The 19,338-nt window shown below is 43.5% G+C and overlaps 1 protein-coding gene across 3 annotated transcripts in view; it reads left to right on the forward strand.

The window, feature by feature from the left end:
- The first annotated feature begins 1,553 nt into the window (after positions 1-1,553).
- ndst3 (N-deacetylase/N-sulfotransferase (heparan glucosaminyl) 3) overlaps positions 1,554-19,338 on the forward strand; it is a 51,938-nt gene continuing 34,153 nt past the window's right edge. The window contains exons 1-6 of one of the 3 annotated variants that reach the window (XM_085162444.1): positions 1,554-2,013; positions 3,547-3,638; positions 3,746-5,047; positions 13,769-13,856; positions 16,136-16,290; positions 18,576-18,761. In XM_085162444.1, coding sequence (XP_085018570.1) covers positions 4,049-5,047; positions 13,769-13,856; positions 16,136-16,290; positions 18,576-18,761 — 1,428 coding nt within the window. In that variant the 5' untranslated portion in view covers positions 1,554-2,013; positions 3,547-3,638; positions 3,746-4,048. The remainder of the gene's footprint in view (positions 2,014-3,546; positions 3,639-3,745; positions 5,048-13,768; positions 13,857-16,135; positions 16,291-18,575; positions 18,762-19,338) is intronic. The other 2 variants (XM_085162443.1, XM_085162445.1) reach the window with 2 other exon arrangements.

Genomic DNA, 19,338 nt, shown 5'->3' on the forward strand with positions numbered 1-19,338 from the left:
CTCGCAGAGCCACCATTTAGCTCTCAGCAGGGAGAGAGAAAAGAGGGGGAATCGGTCGCTCCTCCTCTCTTATCTCTCACTTAACAAAAGCCTCTGATGAAGACAACAAGCATTCTGCCTCCCGCTCTCCATCTCTCTTGCTCTCTCTCATTTATCTCCATGCTCTCCTCTGTTGAACAGTCAGGGTGCTAGTTGAACATGGCAGCTCTGACACTTTTCACATAGTCCTTTGTTGCGTGTGCGCTCTCACGTGCATTTGTGCGAGCGGCTGCATCCTTTTGTGTTCCGCTGCGAGTTGGAGACAGCGTATACTTATGCATGTGTGAGCTTAGCATTCTCAGCACTTATTATTCTTGGGGTTTATGGCAACGGGCAAGTCTGTAATTACCTTTAGGGTTAGCGCAGTCCCGCTTGCACCCTGCACACAGCTGTCTGGTTTTCATTTCTGGCTTATTGTCTCCAACTAGCACCATAACAAGGGCCTCTTCTTCACTTGTAATGTGGAGGAAATGGGTGAACAGCCTCTCTAATTACACTTCACCCACTGACACTAATTTACATACAAACACAATCACACTCCAAACCTTCATTATCTCTGGATTCCATTCTGTAGGGCATGATATTTGGCTGTTATACGGTATTTCATTCAGGCTCTGTTACTCACCATCACCACTCAGTTATTATGGCTAAAGTGGGAGCCACGAATTGTGGAACTATCGACTCAGAGTATGACCCAAGAGTGGGGGAAAAATTCTCAAAGTGTGTGAGAACTCACATGTTAACAGTTTGAATGTTTTTTCCACCGCGCTACTATGTGCACCTTAAAGTTCTTTGCATAAAGTTTCCGGTGAGGCTCTCTTCTCTCTCTAAAGCTGATACATTATCTTTATGCCGTATGTTCTCTGTCGAACACACACTACTACAACAAGCTCCATTGTGATGTGAATGAGGGGCCCACCAGCTCCATGGAGACTTGTGTGAGCTAGAGTGTGTCGCTACAATTAGGTTAAAGAGATTGATGAACTACTAGAATGTAAAAAGGGAACAACTTAAAGAAAAGATTAAAAAAGAAAGAAAGAAACACGAACACTCCCCACCCCACCAATACCCCTCATGGTTGACAGGCTGTGACTGTTTGATGGACATGTACAAAATCAGTCACGTTGAGGCTGAATCACATGTGGGCAAATATGCATGAGTCAGGGTGCTTTGAATAGTGATTATAAGACATTTCCCGGCACTGGTCATATTCTTTGTGACGCGAACCTGGCTGCAGTCTAAAGCGTTACTCCTTTCTTCTTATTCTTTCATCCTTGAGTACTATAACTTGTCCGATGAGAGGGAGAGAGAGTCGGTAAAAGCGCGCCATTAACTTGCACCGGTGCGTATCCGTGTGTGACATCCCTCATCCAACTAACACCAACTAAAGGGCCGTTGAGCTTTTACCGGGTCCGTGATCGCTGATGCCCGAGAAAAAGGCTGTTTGTGTCAATCAAACCCAGCCCCCAACCCACCCCTCCTTCCTCTTCTCTTCTTCTATCTCCCACCTCCCTCTCTCTCTCTCTCTCTCCCTCCCTAGCTCGCCTCCACTCGTGTAGGCGCTCTTAAACCGCGGCGTTTACGCGCGGCAGCCAGTCGTTTACGGGCACCTCCTGCGTCTACGGATATCTACCAGCTAATCTCCACCTTAATAAGCTGAGATAAAGGGACAAGTGAGCATAGCTCGCACCGAGAGAGGAGACAGCGGGGGGAGGGAGAGTAAGAGAGAGCGAAGAATGATGAAAGAGGGGAGGAGAGCGGATCATTCCGGCTGGCCGCCCCTACTGCTCTAGTGGAGGGGAGAGAGTGAGAGAGAGGGAGAGAAGGAGAGAGAGAGATGGCACAACGCCTCAGCATCCGAAACACACGGGAGTGGTGCGCCACCGACACCGGAGCTCTGGACTCATCCGAAGCAGCGTCGCACACTCACCGCTCCCCTCTCCCCGCACGGCGGTGCCTCGTGGTCGGTTAAAGGTAAGTGGGCGAATCGGTTCTTTACATAAAGTCCAGCGTGAGAAAGCGGATTGGAAAACTCTTTTGTTGCCTGCTGTTAAGTTTGAGTTAGCCCTTTTTCATTCGATCTGCCTGAATCTGTGGTGCGTGTCACCTGCTTTTTTTTTTAAGAGGTATTGTTGTCTCCGTGGGTCCAACAGACGCAACACTAAATTTGTGTTTTTTCTCCCACCCTCTTCAGCCTTCCTAATATAGGTAGAAGAACTACACTGTTATTCTAAAGCTTCCTTTTTTTCTTTCGGATTTTAAAGAAAGGTCGCAGATAAAAAATATCATCAGTTATAAACCATCAACAGTTATTTTGTGACAAACACCAAAATTTGATTTTTTTAGCTAAAAACTGCAGTTTTAAAAAATTCAAAGCTTCACAAACTTTTTGTTTCATATTAAAATTGACAAAATGTGCAAAGCAAGAGCTGTTTCCTATTCTGTTTTTCTTACTAACGACAACAGCGCTTTAAGTTATTAAAAAAGGGGCGAAAACTTCCACATGAGGCGTCCAACTGTCCATGTTAATCCAATTCCAGCGCCCTCCTGTGGTTCCAACAGTGGGGCACATGCATGCATAGAGTAACAGGTTCAATCAGCTCAACCATGCTGTTGAGAAACTCACCTGTCCCTAAGTCATAGGCGCTTTTTTATCCGCCTCTTACGCTCTGCTTCTAAGAGTGTCCTCCGCATTTTCAGGCGTGCGTAACTTTTGAACACATTTATCAGAGCTACTACTCCCAATTCAAGTCCCAGTTAGGATGACATATATTTTTTTCAAGTAAATCACACAACTATCTTCTTCATGTTGGCGTAGAGATAAAAAGAATACATTTTCACATCATCCCTGTTTCATTTTCTGGTGTTATATTTAAAGCCCCCTTCCTCTGCGACCTTCTTGTTTCTCGTGTTCACTAAAAGCAAGGAACACAGAAGGGTGGAGAACATGAGGAAAGACTATTGATATTCAAAGAGACAGAAGGAGAGAAGAAGAAGGGTGCAAAATGACAGAACTTGGATTGGAGGATGGGGGGGAGAAAGAGTAAGAGATGCTGTGGGATCTTTTTCTCTCCCTGGCTCCCGGCAAATACATTAAGATGCTAATCCTGGTCTTTTTTGTCTCTTTCTATAATTCATTGCATTTTTTCCCCCTCTCTGCTCTTTTTCTCTGTCTCTCTTATTCTTACGCTTTTCTCCCACTCTTCATTTCCTCTGTACTGTCATGGACTCCCCCCAGATTAGTGCTCCTGGCAAAAGGATTCCGACTCTAATTTTGTGGTATTTCAGATGATTAGGCTCAGAAATAGGACAGAGGTGCACAGAGTTTGGCGCAATTAGATGTATTCTCAGCGGAACTTTATAGGAGTGATTAGTTGAGCCCATATCCACCTCCCTGCACAGCCATATTAACACACAACCAGCTGTTGTTTATTCGCGGGGATTGACTTTTGTGTTGTGTCTGTGCTTTTTTAACTGTGATGTTATTTGTGTGTGTGTGTGTGCCAGAGGTTGGCTAAGCCCTAAGGATGCGAGTTGTTTTCAATCAGCACAGTAGTTACCAGCTGTGCCCTCACATTCCCCAGGGTGGCACAACCAAGGTACACACACACCCGCAAGCAGGCACGCAGAGAACTAATGCATACTATTCAACCTTGCCCTGCAAATTCACTCTTTCTTCTTTTCTCCTTGTCCCCTTTCCCTGCAGATATTAATCATCGCCCACCTCCATCTGCGCACGTGATTCCACTACGAGGTCTGGGAGTCGAGCACCTCGGCTACTTTGCTTCAATCAAGACCTTTGTTCCCTGACATCCGGCACAGCTCCCTGATCCGACTGCCATGGTGACATGACACACACCTGAGTGGCTTTGTGGGTTTGCTCCTGTCTCACGCCTAGTCAATCGCTCAGGTTTCCAGAAACACTCTGTCTCCTGGACTCGCTCGCTAGACTTCAACAAACTACAAAAGACGTCACTTCTTCCTGCGCACGACCCCTCAACAGGTTGCAATGACTGTGGCCGTCCGATTCCGCCGCCATTTACGAAGGCTCTTGCTCTTATTGGCCTCTTGCTGTCTCGTCTCCCTGCTCCTCTCTGCCTATTTTCTCTTTACGAACTCCTCCCCTTCCATGCAGCTCGGACAATCCCCTGAGCCCGCCTGCTCTCAGCCGCTCTCCATGTCCCCGTATCGTCAGCTCCCGTACCCCTACCCTCCCAACCCTCCTCACACACATGTCTACACTGACCAATTAGTTTTGGTGCTGGTGGAGTCCCAGTACTCCCAGCTTGGCCAAGACATTGTAGCTATACTGGAGTCTGCACATTTCCAGTTCCGTATGGAGATTGTTTCAGGAAAGGGCGACCTTCCGCCACTTACAGAAAAGGGCCGTGGACGATTTTCACTCATCATTTATGAGAATCTGTTAAAGTATGCAAATGCAGACACGTGGAACAGACAGCTGTTGCATCAGTACTGTACTGAGTATAGAGTGGGCATCATCGGTTTCTATCGCTCCACGGAAAACTCCCCATCTACTCTCAAACTGCGAGGACTACCGCTGGTGCTTAGGACCAACCAGGCACTTTGGGACTGTTGTGTGGTCTCTAGTTCACCTCTTCTCCACCTTACCAAACCCGGGACAGATCGAGGACCTTTACCCGGTGAAGACTGGACTTCATTCTCCTCTAATCACTCCACATACCAGGCGGTGCTGCACGCACGGGCTAAGGAGGGTGGAGGCGCAGGCAGCGGTGATAATTCAGGGCCTGGGTTCAGTCAAGGCCTCCAGGCCACAGTGGTACAGGACATGGGACTATACGATGGGGTGAGGAGAGTGCTTTTTGGCCAGGGACTGGCTTACTGGCTCCACAGACTCATCCTGGTGGATGCCATTTCCTACCTCACAGACAGGAAGCTTACTTTGGGTCTGGACCGGCACATACTGGTGGATATAGATGACATTTTTGTGGGGAAAGAAGGGACACGCATGAATGCCAAGGATGTGAAGGTATGATGGTGCTGGGGCATGTGTGTGTGAGAGAGATAATGTGAATTAGAGAGAGAAAGATAGGGATAAGGAGGATGAATTCATGTCGGGTCAGTTGAATTGGATTAGATTTTTCATTCTGGTATCAACTTCTAAAAACAGTAATTGATGGCAGTGCAGCGGTGGAGATAAGGAGGTTTTTCCGATTGCACTGTAAGTCACCTCAGCAGAAGATTGTTCCAGGAGAGTATTTTAGAGGATTTTTTTTTTTTTTTAGCTCGGGCATGAGTGCTCTGAGGAGATATTTGGAGGAGCTTTTGTATGTGTGTAAGGCCCCTGTGTGTTTGTTGTATCAAGTGCATATTTGTTGGGGTACAACGAGAGGGTATTCTCAAATGGAGATTTAGCCAAAAGAGGCCATTTAAAGGAACAAAGATGTGGTGTGAAAGGGGGAAACAGGAGGGGTAAGAGAGAGAGGGGGAGAGAGAGAAAGAGAGGTAGTGAATGAGCCAGTCAAAAGATGAATGGCATTTATTCCTATTTCCCACGTTCCTCCTCTTAGGAAAACTAAAGGAGAGTCAGCCATGCAGCCTGCCTCTCAGGACAGCTATTGTTTCAAAACACACGCTTGCATGAACAAACACACACATACACACACGCACACACACACATATATATATATATGCAGATAAAGAGCCGTCAACCTATGTGATGTATGCGTGGCAAAGTAAAATATTTCCAAAGACTTAAAATCTTGAGTGAATGTAATATTTATGAGAGAAAAAGTATTTCATGTTTGCTGGAGGGTGGATAAATCTTCCCAGCAGGAGGAATTTTGTTTGAAATCATTGGTCACATTCTCCCAGTGCGTTCTCGCTCCGAGAGGTTCAAGCAAAATAAATTGTGTTTTGGGGGGTTTTCATGCATGGCAGTGTGTCTGTCCGTGCGACTGTCGGAGATGTTTGTGTGCGTGTCGGGGGAGGACTCTAAGGAAGGTGAGATTTTTGCTGTTATGTGGTTACATGCACGAGCTAAGAAGAGAAGAGTTTGCTCATCCCCCTGCAGTCACAGGATATATATACGTGATATAGAAATGTGTGTGTGTGTGTGTGTGTGTGGTTGGTTGCTTCCTGAATTACTGCTTTAGATTAGAATGTCACTTTCACCTGTCCTGTCAGGCACTGACAAAAAAATGAGGCACCTGTCCGTGGCGGAAATTTGGGCCGGAGATGAGAGGAATGGAGAGGGCTGAAAAAGCAGGAATGCAGTGTGTGGCGAAGTGGAGAGGAATCCCACCCTTGAATATAAAAAAGATGCTTCTATCCAAAAAGGATAAAAGAGTGCATATTCACACACAGTCACACACATGTACCTCCACGCAGCGACGCGGGCACACTCTCGCACACATTGCTGAGCGCATGCGCGTTCACAAAATGAACACACAAATGCTCCCTAGTTGGAGTTTTCATTTTAAGTCTGCCTGACTCTTCAGCTTTGTAGCATAAATATACATGAGGATGAACCAGTGCCATAAGAGAAGGGCAGGGAGATGCGCACGGAGTAAGCGATGGAGAGGAGGAGATGGATAGATAGATAGAGAGAGATAGGATCGGGGGAACAAAAGGGAGGGATGCCATTTGAAACACATTACCTCCATATTTTGACTCGTCTCTCTATACTTCAGGATAGCTGGCAATTGCAGACAGGATAGCTCAAGAAAAAGATCAAAAAGGAAAATAGTTTGAGGGCGGGAGGGGGGAGGTAGAGAAAGTTAGAGCGCTGCGCCCAAGGGAAGAGCTAGAAGCTAACTTTGCATTTTCAGAGAAACAAAATGCTGAAGGGAAATGAGAAATCACAAGGGAGGAAGTAAGGGAGCAGGGATATGATGATTTGTAGCAGCTGTCCCCTCAGAGATGGACAGCCTCGGGTGAAGTTGTCAGATTACAGCATGAGTAAGGCAACTTACCACATGCACCAGCAGCCACAACATTAAAACCACTGACAAATAAGCGAAGAACTTTAATCACATCGTCACAATGCAGTGTTTTTGCTGGGAAACCTTGGGTGTTGACATTCAGCAGCAGCGGCCTACCCCAGCGGGGGTAAAGTGCACACTGCAAAAAGTGGTCCAGTTGAAAAATGACAAAAAAGAAAAAAACACAAAGGTGTTGAGCCAGCCAGCAAAAATCGACTGAGCATCTGCAGAATGAGCCAGAACAATCCCGACTGACAGAGGCAAACCTGCTCTTATGTGTTGAAGTCGTTTTTTTGGAGGCAATATTAGGTGATGTTAGGGCTTTAACATTCATAATGATGTGATCCACCCATTCATTTCCCCTGTTTTCTGCTACGTCTGTCACGGTGCAGAGACTGAGTAGTAAAAGCTGTTGCTTAGATTTCAGATGGGCTCTTAAAAACAACCCCGTCCCTTCGAGCAGGATGTCACTGAAAAGCTGTTGAAAGGGATGACTCATATTAGATGACCCTGTGCGTAATATACATCTGGCTTTGTGTGAAGGTGACAGCTGAAAAAGATGAACACTAGCAGAATTCAGCGAAATCATTTTAATCACAAAAGCGAGCTGTCTGCCAAGGTCTGATGGAGATAGCTTAATGGAGTAAAATATGTAAATTGTTGTTGATTCGATTTGGGTCAGAAGTGACCGACTGATGACTGTGATGATATTAAAGGACGCTTTTATCTCCCATAATCAAGCGCCTCGAAGGTCTGTCCAAGCATTTTTTTTTTCATATTTCATAATGGTTTCATTCAACCATGTGACATATGACATATGATATGAAAAAATAAATGAAAGATACCACAATAACTACTTTTGAAGGACAAATACAATCCTCCCCGGTGCTTTGAAGGCAGCTTATGTTCAACATCGCAGCAAAGTATGTAACACGGAATGTTATCGATCAATTAGTGGAACAAGATGTTTGCAGGAGCAGTGCTCGAAATCCCTTTTTACCTCTGCAGAGCCAACATTCAGTCTCATGTTCTCTCCGAGAGGAGACTGGAGTGAGACAGAGAGAGAGAGACCAATTAAAATGCCACCCTCCTTCTCTCTACACTCGTCATTAGTCTCACCCCACGAGTTCATCTGGTGACAAACAATACCTACACCCCCCCCCCACCCTTTCTGTCTGCACACACACTTACACACACAGCTGTATTTCCTCTATTAAAATGATTCACAGGGAGGCACCCCACAGATGACATTTCTCAAAATGAGGAATGATGCCAGTCAAAAGCTCCCATCAATGATACTTGTGCCAGTGGTTGTGTTTTTTAATTCATGCGTGTAGGTTTTCTCCTCTCCTCCGCCTCAGAGTGGTCCTGAGGGAGGTGTCAGATCCTCATCTTCAGATCTCTCTTTATCACATCCACCTTTCCACCCTTCCACCTCCTCCTCCTCCACACACCTTCTTCCTCGCCTGAGTCATTGATCACTATCTCTGGCCTATCTGTATTCCTCTCTAAGCCTCTCTCTCGACTCCCTTCTCGTTCGCTTCCTCTCCAAGGTGTTTTCTGTAGTGGCATCATCAAGTTTAGAAGAAACACTAGTGTAAACATCCATCTTGCTTGTGGATTCAGAAGCCATGACATGCACACTCTTTCAGAACACGGGGCTGCAGTCATCTGAAAAAGATTTTTTTGGATTGTTGTGATTTGCACGGTTGCCTCATGCCAACACAGAACTTTTCCGTGTTGTATAACCTCTCCCCTCATATTCTTATGCGTATATATTCAATTGTCCAGCGCTAGAAATGTCATCATATCTGAGGAAACTGCCCACAGTTTGCCATTTTTTATGTACCCCCGGTCCACATCTTGCATTTGTAAGAAACAAATTGTTGAGTAAATAAGATTAAATTGTGTTTACGGAAACAGAATCAGGCAATTCTTTTTTGCCATTTTCATGATTTTTTTTTTTTTAATTTAGCGAGTCAAATAGTTGCCACTTTCATGTGGCCTAATAAACCGTAAAGTATCATTTTGTCTGTAAGATTGATTAGAAGGCCCAGTTTTTGCAGCGTTCCCTGACACAGGGCCGAAAACAATACGCGGCACGCCAGTTTGAAATAAATGTCTGAGCTAAAGTCTTTTATTTGAAAATATCCTTATAATCGCTTTGATTTAACCTTAAATTGAAAACAAAAATGGCATTACACAAAATGAGCAATATACAGATTTCAGTGAAGGTTTTTGGCTTAGTTGTCTCTAATTTATTGTGCAATCCAATTTCTAGTTAATCTTTAGACCCAATTAAGTATGATGCACATTTGCAACTTAAGTCAATCAAACTAAGCTCTTTCCATATCCGTTTGCCAGTTTGCCAAATGCTGTTACGTAACTAATGAATTAAAAAAGACATAAACAGTGGATGAAAGATTAAACAACAACAAAAAAATCTGTGCAGAGCCAAGGAAATTCGAGAAAGAGGATTGATTAGGGTCTTTTGTTACAACAGGCACACAAAGCTCTTTGTTTTTGTCTGTGCTACAATCATTTAAAGCACGTACCCTTTAGGTAAATGACAACATTGCAGGTGGGAAAGAAGAAAAAGAAATTATATAGAGGATGCCAGAGGAGAGCGGGATAATGCTTCCAGCATGATGCATCCTGACATCTGCTCTCACTCATCCCCCCGATCAGGGCGAGAGAAATGATCACAGCCAGGCCTGCAGAGAACTTTTACAGATATGCTATTAGGGAAATGAATTTGCAAGATTAAATTGTCTTTATTTAATTATTTTTTAAGACAGTCACCAGTGTTGTAAAGAGTACTGCAAAGAAAGCATTTACCTATTAAAAAAAAACATATATGCATATATATCTTTATAACTCATTTGGTTTAATTAACAGTTGTTGTCAGTCCTCTAGTTTTACTCCAATTAAACTCTAAAAATGTGGCCGCGGGCCATTATTTTCTCCCACAAAATGAGGCAGGTTTTGCAGTCACTGCAATCACTGAAACTCAAACTCCTTGAGGGGCTGCCAAGTAGAATTTAGCGTAAGTATGGCGATGCCAAAGCAATCACAAGTACCTTGGAAACGTAAATGCAAGTGAATAGATGATTTAGTAAAAATGCTTCAATATAATAGGCTACACTGACTTGAAGCTGACAAGTGAGCGTGGAAGTGGAATAGGGACGGGAAGAGTGAGCGAAGGGAAGGCTGGCATTAACTAGTGCGGTTTTCTTTCTGCTCATCAAATAGAGATGCCTGACCCAGTTAAATCTGCTGGTCTAGTGTTAACATTACACGCACATACAGTGTAGGCACAAAGCACTCATGTAGATGAATCAAGAACTTTGACCCGCTTCGTTTTCGCAGAGGAATTAAAACTCGATAAGTGTTCCTCTCTTGTTTGTTGTTTCTCTCGCCTTCGAATTTACTTGTGTGTTAAAAAAAAAAAATCGACTTAAAATAAGTTATTTTATAATTGCTCTTATTATTTTAGATATCCCAGTGAGCCTTAGAGCTGTGGAAAGGAAAAGGAATAGGAGAAAAAGAAGCAGTGCAAATGCTAGAATGACAGAATGGGGATATGGTGAAGAGGTGGTTGCTGTAAAGGGTTTTTGAAAGGCAGTGAGTGCCAGCTGTCCAGATGCCTGTCTCCCATCTGTTTGAACTCCAACATCTAGCTGGCAACTCTTCCTCCACACACACATGAAAGTACACGCGCCGACGCACACTACCGCTCGCACATACACAGAAACAACTGGCATCGCTTCTGACACTAGCAGTGTTAGGAAGCAGTGGGATTGGGCACAGAAATTAGGGCTATTGCTCGACCGTTAATCCCAGTGTGTGCGTTTACCTTCATCGCTCGGATTGGAAGGATCTCTCGCACCCTGCATAGTCCTGCCTCCCAACTCTCACTTTGCCTACCGGAAAGAATCACTTTTGGCCAATTTCAAAACTATTCTCAGGATCCAGCAGACACTCGGGCTCTGTGTTTTTCAGCTCCGCTAAGAAAACCAGCACAAGGAGACATCTCTGTCCCTCTGAGAGACAGAATTAAAGGAAGGAAGTGAACTTCCTTTATTATTATTATTTTATTTATTGCTCACCATGTACCCACGCTTCTCCCTGCTCATACCTGCACATACTTTAGTGGTTCATAAACTCTGAGAAGCTGGGTCTAATTTGAAAGCAGTAAAGCAATCATTCACCGAGCGCACTGGGTTCTTTTTTTTTGTTTGGTTTTTTCCGATTAGTGTTTGCTGTGTTTTGTTTTGCTTTGCTATCACCGAGCCATTAACAAAACACTCTGTCTTCTTTGTTTCTCTTCAGCTTTCTTTATTAATTTCCCACCAAAATCTAGCTTTTGAATGGATTTGGAAAGCCACTCGAGAACTGACGCACGGTTGAGAACCCTGTCTCAGTTATTTGTTGCTGGTAAAGTTTTTTTTGTAATTGCCGAGAATTTTGAAAAGAAAAAAACATCACCCTGTCAGTTGCTTCTCTGATGTTTACAATGTGAGAGTTGGCTCCTGAATAACAGTTTCTTTGATGCAACAATTTGTCCACATCACATTGTCCCTTTCACAGCGCTGTGTGTCAGAATAATCCTTTTCAGGAGGACTCAAATTAGAATCCCCAAAAAATGGAACATCAAAAAAAGAAAGAGTTTAAAAACACATTCTGTTCACAATTATGCTGCGACACAATAAAAGTATGTGACGAGTCAGAAATGGGAGAAAAATATTTAGTGAGACACAGGTTTACCCTTATGCGGGTCTAATCTTTCAGAAGACCTGCATGTAAAGGGTTTCAAAGGCAAAGGAGAAGAGCGATGAGCACTGGTGTTAGTGATTATCCAGCTATAAGTTTATCCTTCCACAGATAGGTTTCTCTTACCCTCTAGATAAGAGAAAACCGTGAGATCCTGAAGTATCTGCACACAAAACTGTCTTTGAGGTCTCTACAGAAGTAAAACACAAGACGAGGACTGGAAGACAGTCGGGTCATCGCGTTTCAGTCTCTACCTCTTACCAGACATGACCCCTTCAGGCCTCCAAAGCAGAGGGATAAAGTCCCAAAAATCCATACGATTAAAACAGAGATGCCATGATACTGACTTTCATAGCCAAACATGCTAAAAGCAGCAAACATTTTCTTTGTGACTCTTCTGTTTCCTCTGTGGATGTTTGGTAACAGAATACAAATGAGACGTTCAAACTAATATACCGCACACTTGGACACACACCTACGCCGAGTCTCACAGTTATCTACACACGCGTTAATAATACATTTTGACCAAGTGCATCAGGCAGTGTAGATTGAGTTACCATGCAAAGCACTCAGCTACAAACTTAATTTAATTCTTAAGTCTTTCTATCCACACGTTGGCTCGCGTGTGCATGTGTGCGTAAGATATAGAGGATGTCATAGCAGAGTAGACAGGGGATCAGATTAGGGAGTTGTGCACATCTGTCAGCATGCAGCCATCTTCAGCACCATTAGATTAGAGTTAATGAAGACACTCCACGCATGTGTCTGTGTATTTGTTGGTTTGAGAGACACACTCGGGAGGAAATAAGAGAGGGGAAAACGGAGAGCGGGAGTGGGGAAGACTGCCTGGAACCAATTCCTTGCTCTCAGTTCAGCTGTGCTCAGGTCTCGTAAATCACGGAGGGTTCCTGGGGATCGATTAAAAGCGGCACGACAAAGATTGGTAGTGGAGATGTGGAGCTTATAGCCCAACGGAAAGACCCAGCAGACTGAGATATAAAGAGAATTACAAGAGTTTTATGTATAAACAAAATATTTGTGGGCGCAAATGGCGAGGAAGTGCAACGATAGCAAGAAGAGTGTGAGAGCGCGGGAGAGGGAGCAGGGGTAGAGGGCTATAGAAAGGGAGAGTGAGCGCTCTTTCCTCCATGGTGCTTTAGCCTTCCTTTCAAATTAGAGCAGTCCTGTCTCCTGAGAATGTGACATTTTCACGGAGCAAGCGAAGGAGAGATGGAGTTTGAGAGAAGGGTGGGAGGGGTGGAAGACAAATGGGGAAGGGGGGCAGAGAGGCAGCTGCAGGTTCTCAGGAGTGGGAAGATGGAAAAATAGAAGGAGAAAGGGAGACAGAGAGAGGCAGCAGGGATATTCGGGGTTTCACTTGGTAATGTTAGGGATGGATGGAAACAGTGATCAGAAGGGAGGAGACTCTGTGTGTGTGTGTGTGTGTGTGTGTGTGTGTGTGTAGTGGGGTGGGGGTATTAGTCCACCCTCCAGAGGCTACTAATGCACTGACCTTCATTAACTTGCATTACTGTCGGTGTGTGTGTGTGTGTGTGTGTGTGTGCAGAGTGTGCGGCTCTCTTTAGTTAACACTCATTACAGAGTCTTTGTTTAAAGGCCAGTAAACTAATGAAGTCATTAAATAAGTGAGGAAAATCCTGATTCGAGCACTGAAACTAGAGATTGCAGAAACTTTAAGTACGGGAACGGAAGACTTGTGCATGTAGAAAACAAAAGAGGAGACTCTAATAATGAGACACAGTGCAATAGCACATTGGTGACTGCTTCCATTGAGAGGCCAAGTACTGACGCGAGCACAAGGCCATCCTGGCAGCTGTCGAAGGAACAAGTGCTCACTTAAATATACATCAAAGAAACACAAGATCTAAAACCAATTTGTATGTGTAGACCCGCTGGGGAGAAATAAACGTAACATATTGCTTTTATTTTGCATCTGTCTATCTGTCTGTCTGACTGTCTGTCTGTGTTTACAGGCTCTCCTTGATACTCAGAAGCAGCTTCGTTCTCAGATCTCCAACTTTACCTTTAATCTGGGCTTCTCTGGGAAGTTCTACCACACAGGTGGGTTCTCTCATGTTTTTCTATCTAAACTTTGCAAAATACTTTAAATAAATACAAAAATGATGTGTACATATTTAAGAGAATCAAATAAAATAGAATAGGATAGCCTTTATTGTCGTTGTACATGTACAATGAAATTGTGGGTGCTCCACACCAACTATTCCTTTCCCCACCCAACCGGTCACGGCAGATGGCCGCCCCTCCCTGAGCCTGTTTCCGCTGGAGGTTTTCTCCTGTTGAAAGGGAGTTTTTCCATACATGAATCAACATGGCACAAATACATCTTTATAGTTTAATTAATATTCCACTAAGGTGACACTAAGAAAGGGAAACTTATTGCAGAGAAGTATAAACTACACTGTTTTGGTACAGTTAGCAGCTGCAATGAACCAACGAATACAAACCCTTTCATCACCATTTTAGGACTTGGACACCAAATAGTTTGGCATTTTTATGATAAGCCTTAGTGACTTTATAAAGAATACTGCAAAAATGTAGGCATAATGTGGAGTAACAAGTGTTCAGTCACAAAGAAGAAATGTGAAGGATTTATTTGAAACTTCAAATGAATGCAAAATGATGCATGTGTAACTATATGCATCAGAACACAGAAAACAGTCTCAGAACACACCACCAAGTACTGTGTAGTCCACTAAAATCACACTACTTACATTTAGCAAACACTTTATTAGGTACGCCTGTTGAACTACTCGCTAATGCAAATATCTAATCAACCAATCATATGTGCATATGCAAAGTTCAAACTGAGCATCACAATATGGAAGAAAGACAACTGAATGTGGATCTCAGTGCTCCAGAACACGTTTGGGATGTAGTGGAAGGGGAAATTTGAATAAGCAGCTGACAGCATCACGCAGTTGCTGTCGTGTCAGCACGAAGAAAAATTTCCGAGGAATATTTCCAGCGCTTTCCTGAATCTATGCCACAAACTATTCTTAAGGCAATAGAGGGTCCAACCCAGTACTAGCAAGGTGTAACTAATAAAGTGACCAGTGGGTGTATATGTATAGTATATCCTTGTGTCTAATTAGCAGTGACATGGCATGTAGCTGTGACTATTGAGAACATGTGTTTATTTTTGCGAGCACTGACAGTGTGTTGCTGGCCTTGCTCTTTCAAAAAATATTAGAAATAAGTTTGAAGTAATTTGATTGAGAACACTAATGCAATACTGGACAGTATTCAGGAAAGTGAGAGATGAAGGGTACTGACACACAAAAGTACACACTGTTTTAACAAGCTGTGGCATCCAAATGAGAACTGCGTCGACACACTAACAAATACTTTTAGCGTTGAAATACGAATATCGGTGAAGCTCGTGTAAAATTACAGCAGTGTGCATAAAAATAATGAGAAAGCCTAATGTCGGTGGGGAAATGCGTTAAGAACAGTGAGAATGACGTTTCTGGTGTGAGAGTTGCACCAAAGCGATTTAGAAAAACTGTAATTTTTGAAATTATGGCCATAGTTAGAGACCAGCAATCAGAATATGCATTTGGGAATAGCTACCATATAATTTTCAAGTATCTGGCGTATGAAGAATGCACCTCAGTTTCTTAGTTCGATCCACAAATGACAGGTCACACTTGTTTGCAAAGCACCAGGATGGTGACAGGCTTTAGGATGGGACTAACCAACAGAACAGGGTAGCTACATCCATCCTTTACATAGAAACTATTTTTTTACAGGCATGTTAGCAGGGATAACGTGACCCACATGGTTCTAATTATAATTATAGTGTGCATATGTTATCACATCATCACTAAAACCAATATATGTTATTTAATAGCTTTAGATTTAAAGTTGCACAGTAACACATTTAACACATTTATGAGGTTATGACATACAGCATTGGATCCTCCGCTGCCTTCTGGCTCCAAGGACAGTGCTTATTGATTTTCTACTTAAATTGTCTAAATCTGCAGTAAGAGAATGAAGGTGTGGGATTCACTGGAAAAGAAAAATCGAGGTGAGGCCGAACATGATTATAATTAGAAGAAATCTGATGCCGACTAGAACACATCTCCATCGCATCTGTTATTGCTATGGCATCATCTCCATGGTATCGGACTACCATATTTAGCAACACAACCTTAAGACAATTGGGTTGCATAGTGATTCTTATCTAACCCTGCACCAGCAGGAAGCTATGGATAGCAGTCATTTGGATGTAATCTGAATCTGCCTGTTGTTGTAAGGTGCTTAATGCTTTATTTCTCCTTTTGCCCTGTTCTGTTTGTGCGTTTTTGTGAGCGTAGGCACAGCAGAGGAGGATGAGGGAGACGATCTGCTACTGAAGTATGTAGATGAGTTCTGGTGGTTCCCCCACATGTGGAGCCACATGCAGCCTCACCTCTTCCACAATGAGTCCTCACTGCTGGAGCAGATGGTCCTCAACAAAGAGTTTGCTCTGGTGAGATGGATGGGCAAGCACGCACACATATTTCTTTCACCGTCTCTGTCAGTGTGGATTTCGTCTTGTGGGTCCTTGATCATACGAATTTCCCAAGACTGCACTTTTTTCAAGGGCACCTATGTTGACGTGTGGGGCTGAAAATGAAGCCATTGCAAAACTGCAGTTCCTTGAGTGGCCACATGAGGTTGGCTTCAAAAGCGAGTCAGTGCCGAAAGATTATTCCCGTGATAAATTGCTCAACTTCAGAGCGCGTGTAAACATTTTTACAGCCACTTTCTGTCCCTATAGATAATTTTCCTTTTTGTGCCGACTTTGCGGGGAAGTACATTTTTATAAGCAGTGTTGGGGAGTAACGGAATACATGTACCGCCGTTACGTATTTAAAATACAAAATATGAGTAACTGTATTCCGTTACAGTTACCGTTTAAAAAGGTGGTATTTAGAATACAGTTACTTTGTTGAAATAAATGGATTACACGGCGGTACTTCCCTGTTTCATATTGTCGCGGGTCAGGCCTGTTTGGGTTTTGTTTGACAGCTACGTTCTGTTGTTCCAAGCGGCAGCGTTACGGTTGCCATGGTTACAGGGTGACGCTCTGGCTCTGTGTGTTTCCTGGGTGAGAGAGGCCTTTTTGTTGTTGTTGTGCTAAGCTAATAGGCAGAATGCTACCGGTATAGCTCTAAAGAATGTAGCATCATGGGCAGTGTAGTCCGTGCTGCAGGGAGAATGGACTGCTGTACCCGTTATGTGTCTGTGAGTGAGGGAGGGAGAAAAATGTGAGTGGAAAAGTACGAGTTGTCATCGAGCAAAAACGGGAGCTGGAAGCATGTAAATATAATAATAACCACTGCAGCCAAGAAGAGTGCCTGACGAGCCCAGTTGTAAGTAAGCTATTAAAACTCGACTGTACATCGTGTTCATGTTTTCCTCCGGAACAACAGAACAGTTCCGTTGGAGCAGCCTTTCAACGCCTCTCTCTGTCTCTCGCAAGCAGAGTTGACCCAGACAACAAAGTAAAGCTATTTTTCGGCTACGAGCCTGACACGAACCGTATTAGTCAGAGGTCCCTTTACTACAGTTCGGAGCCGCGGACCTTCAGTAACAGTAATAAATCACAGCAATAGTACATTCATGTAGTTGTAAACAGCATGATAATATATTAAGTAATCCAAAGTATTCAGAATACGTTACTCTCATTGAGTAACGTAACGGAATACGTTACAGAATACATTTTGGGGCATGTATTCTGTATTCTGTAATGGAATACATTTTAAAAGTAACCTTCCCAACACTGTTTATAAGTCACCAGTTTGAATTGTTTTCATGCTTAAAATCATGCAATAATATAGGTGTGTCTGGATTTAATAAATTGTAGTCATTAAAAAGTGTATTGGAGGTTTTGGTGCCTTTTTCATATTGCGATGTGACATCAAACACGATAACATATGCCATGTAAACTGTGCTATTTTATGTTTGATGATATATTTACAAATGTTTGGGGAGATTACACTTCCTGCTAAACAAATTAGTTGCATATGGGCATGTTTTAACAGACTGAGACTTTGGGGCGCAGCAGCAAAGGAACAATTTTGCTTCCGACAGACAAATAAAATGTAATATCCCTGCTGGGAATGATGCACTTATTTTAAAAGACACCTGAGTCCTATTTAATGTCTCCTGGTTAATCTGAAGCCCTCAAGGTTGAGTGCTTTTTGTTACTCTGCACTGCTTTATTTTGTCTGCTTTGTTAGTACCTGTGTGTTTGTGTTTGTGTTTGTGTGAGCGAGCAAAAGATGATTTGTATGACCGTGCTGGAATTCGTTGTCACACACACGAGACAACGAGGAGGGGTTGGTTCATGCTGTTGAAGGTGAGCGTGAACATAAAGTCTGATCACTAGCCTCTGCTGTACACACACACACACATGCACACTTCACTCCTTCATTCCCTTTGGTCGTCGATGCTTAGCTTTGACAGTGTGTGTAGGTGTGTGTCAGAGCAAAGGACAACACCATCAGTCTTCGGGATGCACCCGGCAACCATCCACCCTCACACACACACACACACACACATGCTCGTACAAACTATATTTTTTTTTAAATTTCCAACCCGAAGGCCAGCATCATAACAAACACGGTACAAGGCACGTGCTTCATCTGCAAGGTCAGGCTGTTTATGTGCTACAAAGTCCTTTGTTTGGGAGCTGCGAACATGCCATTATTTCTTAGTTTATGTGTATAACCCTCATTTTCCATGTCTTTGCACGTCTCCCCTCTCCAGAACCACAACATCCCGGTGGATATGGGCTACGCTGTGGCCCCTCACCATTCGGGTGTCTACCCGGTCCACCTGCAGCTGTATGAGGCTTGGAAACGTGTGTGGAACATTCGGGTCACCAGCACTGAAGAGTACCCCCACCTCAAACCTGCCCGCTACCGTAAGGGCTTCATCCAGAACAGCATAATGGTGAGGAGATGACGCAGGCGATCAGCTTCACTTTCAGCACATACATGCAAATGCACCCCTACTTGCTCGTGTGGATAAATACACATTGATTAATTGACATATTGCTGCAAATGCATGAAAACCAATTAGGCTCTTCCCATCTACCTGTTAGATATTTATAGCTGAGCATGCCTCGTTTTGTGTGCAGCTAAATGCCAACACCCCCCCCCCCCCCCCCCCCCCCCCCCGCTCCAAAAAACAGGCTGTCAAATATCTCATTTCAAAACATGTTTTTTTTCCTGAAAACATATTTCTGATTATTTCATTATTTTGTATTTTTCCTGCTGTTTCTTTCTTTTTTCTTTTTTTTTTTTTGCTATTTTCATCTTCTCTCGGGCTGGAAGTAGTAGTCATTAAGCTTGTTGTTGCACAGCTCTGTGTTGTGCCGGGTTCCTCTTTGATAGAAGTCAGAGCTGGTGCTGTGTGCAGACATGTTTTTAATAAAACACTTTAGCCTGGCAGACAATGCATAGATGTGCATTTTCTAGTGCTGTGTCACGCTGCCGATTTTGGTATCGATCCGATACTAAGTAAACAG

The sequence above is a fragment of the Neolamprologus multifasciatus genome, chromosome 6 (genome assembly GCF_963576455.1).
Source record: "Neolamprologus multifasciatus chromosome 6, fNeoMul1.2, whole genome shotgun sequence".
In the NCBI taxonomy this organism is placed as follows: domain Eukaryota; kingdom Metazoa; phylum Chordata; class Actinopteri; order Cichliformes; family Cichlidae; genus Neolamprologus; species Neolamprologus multifasciatus.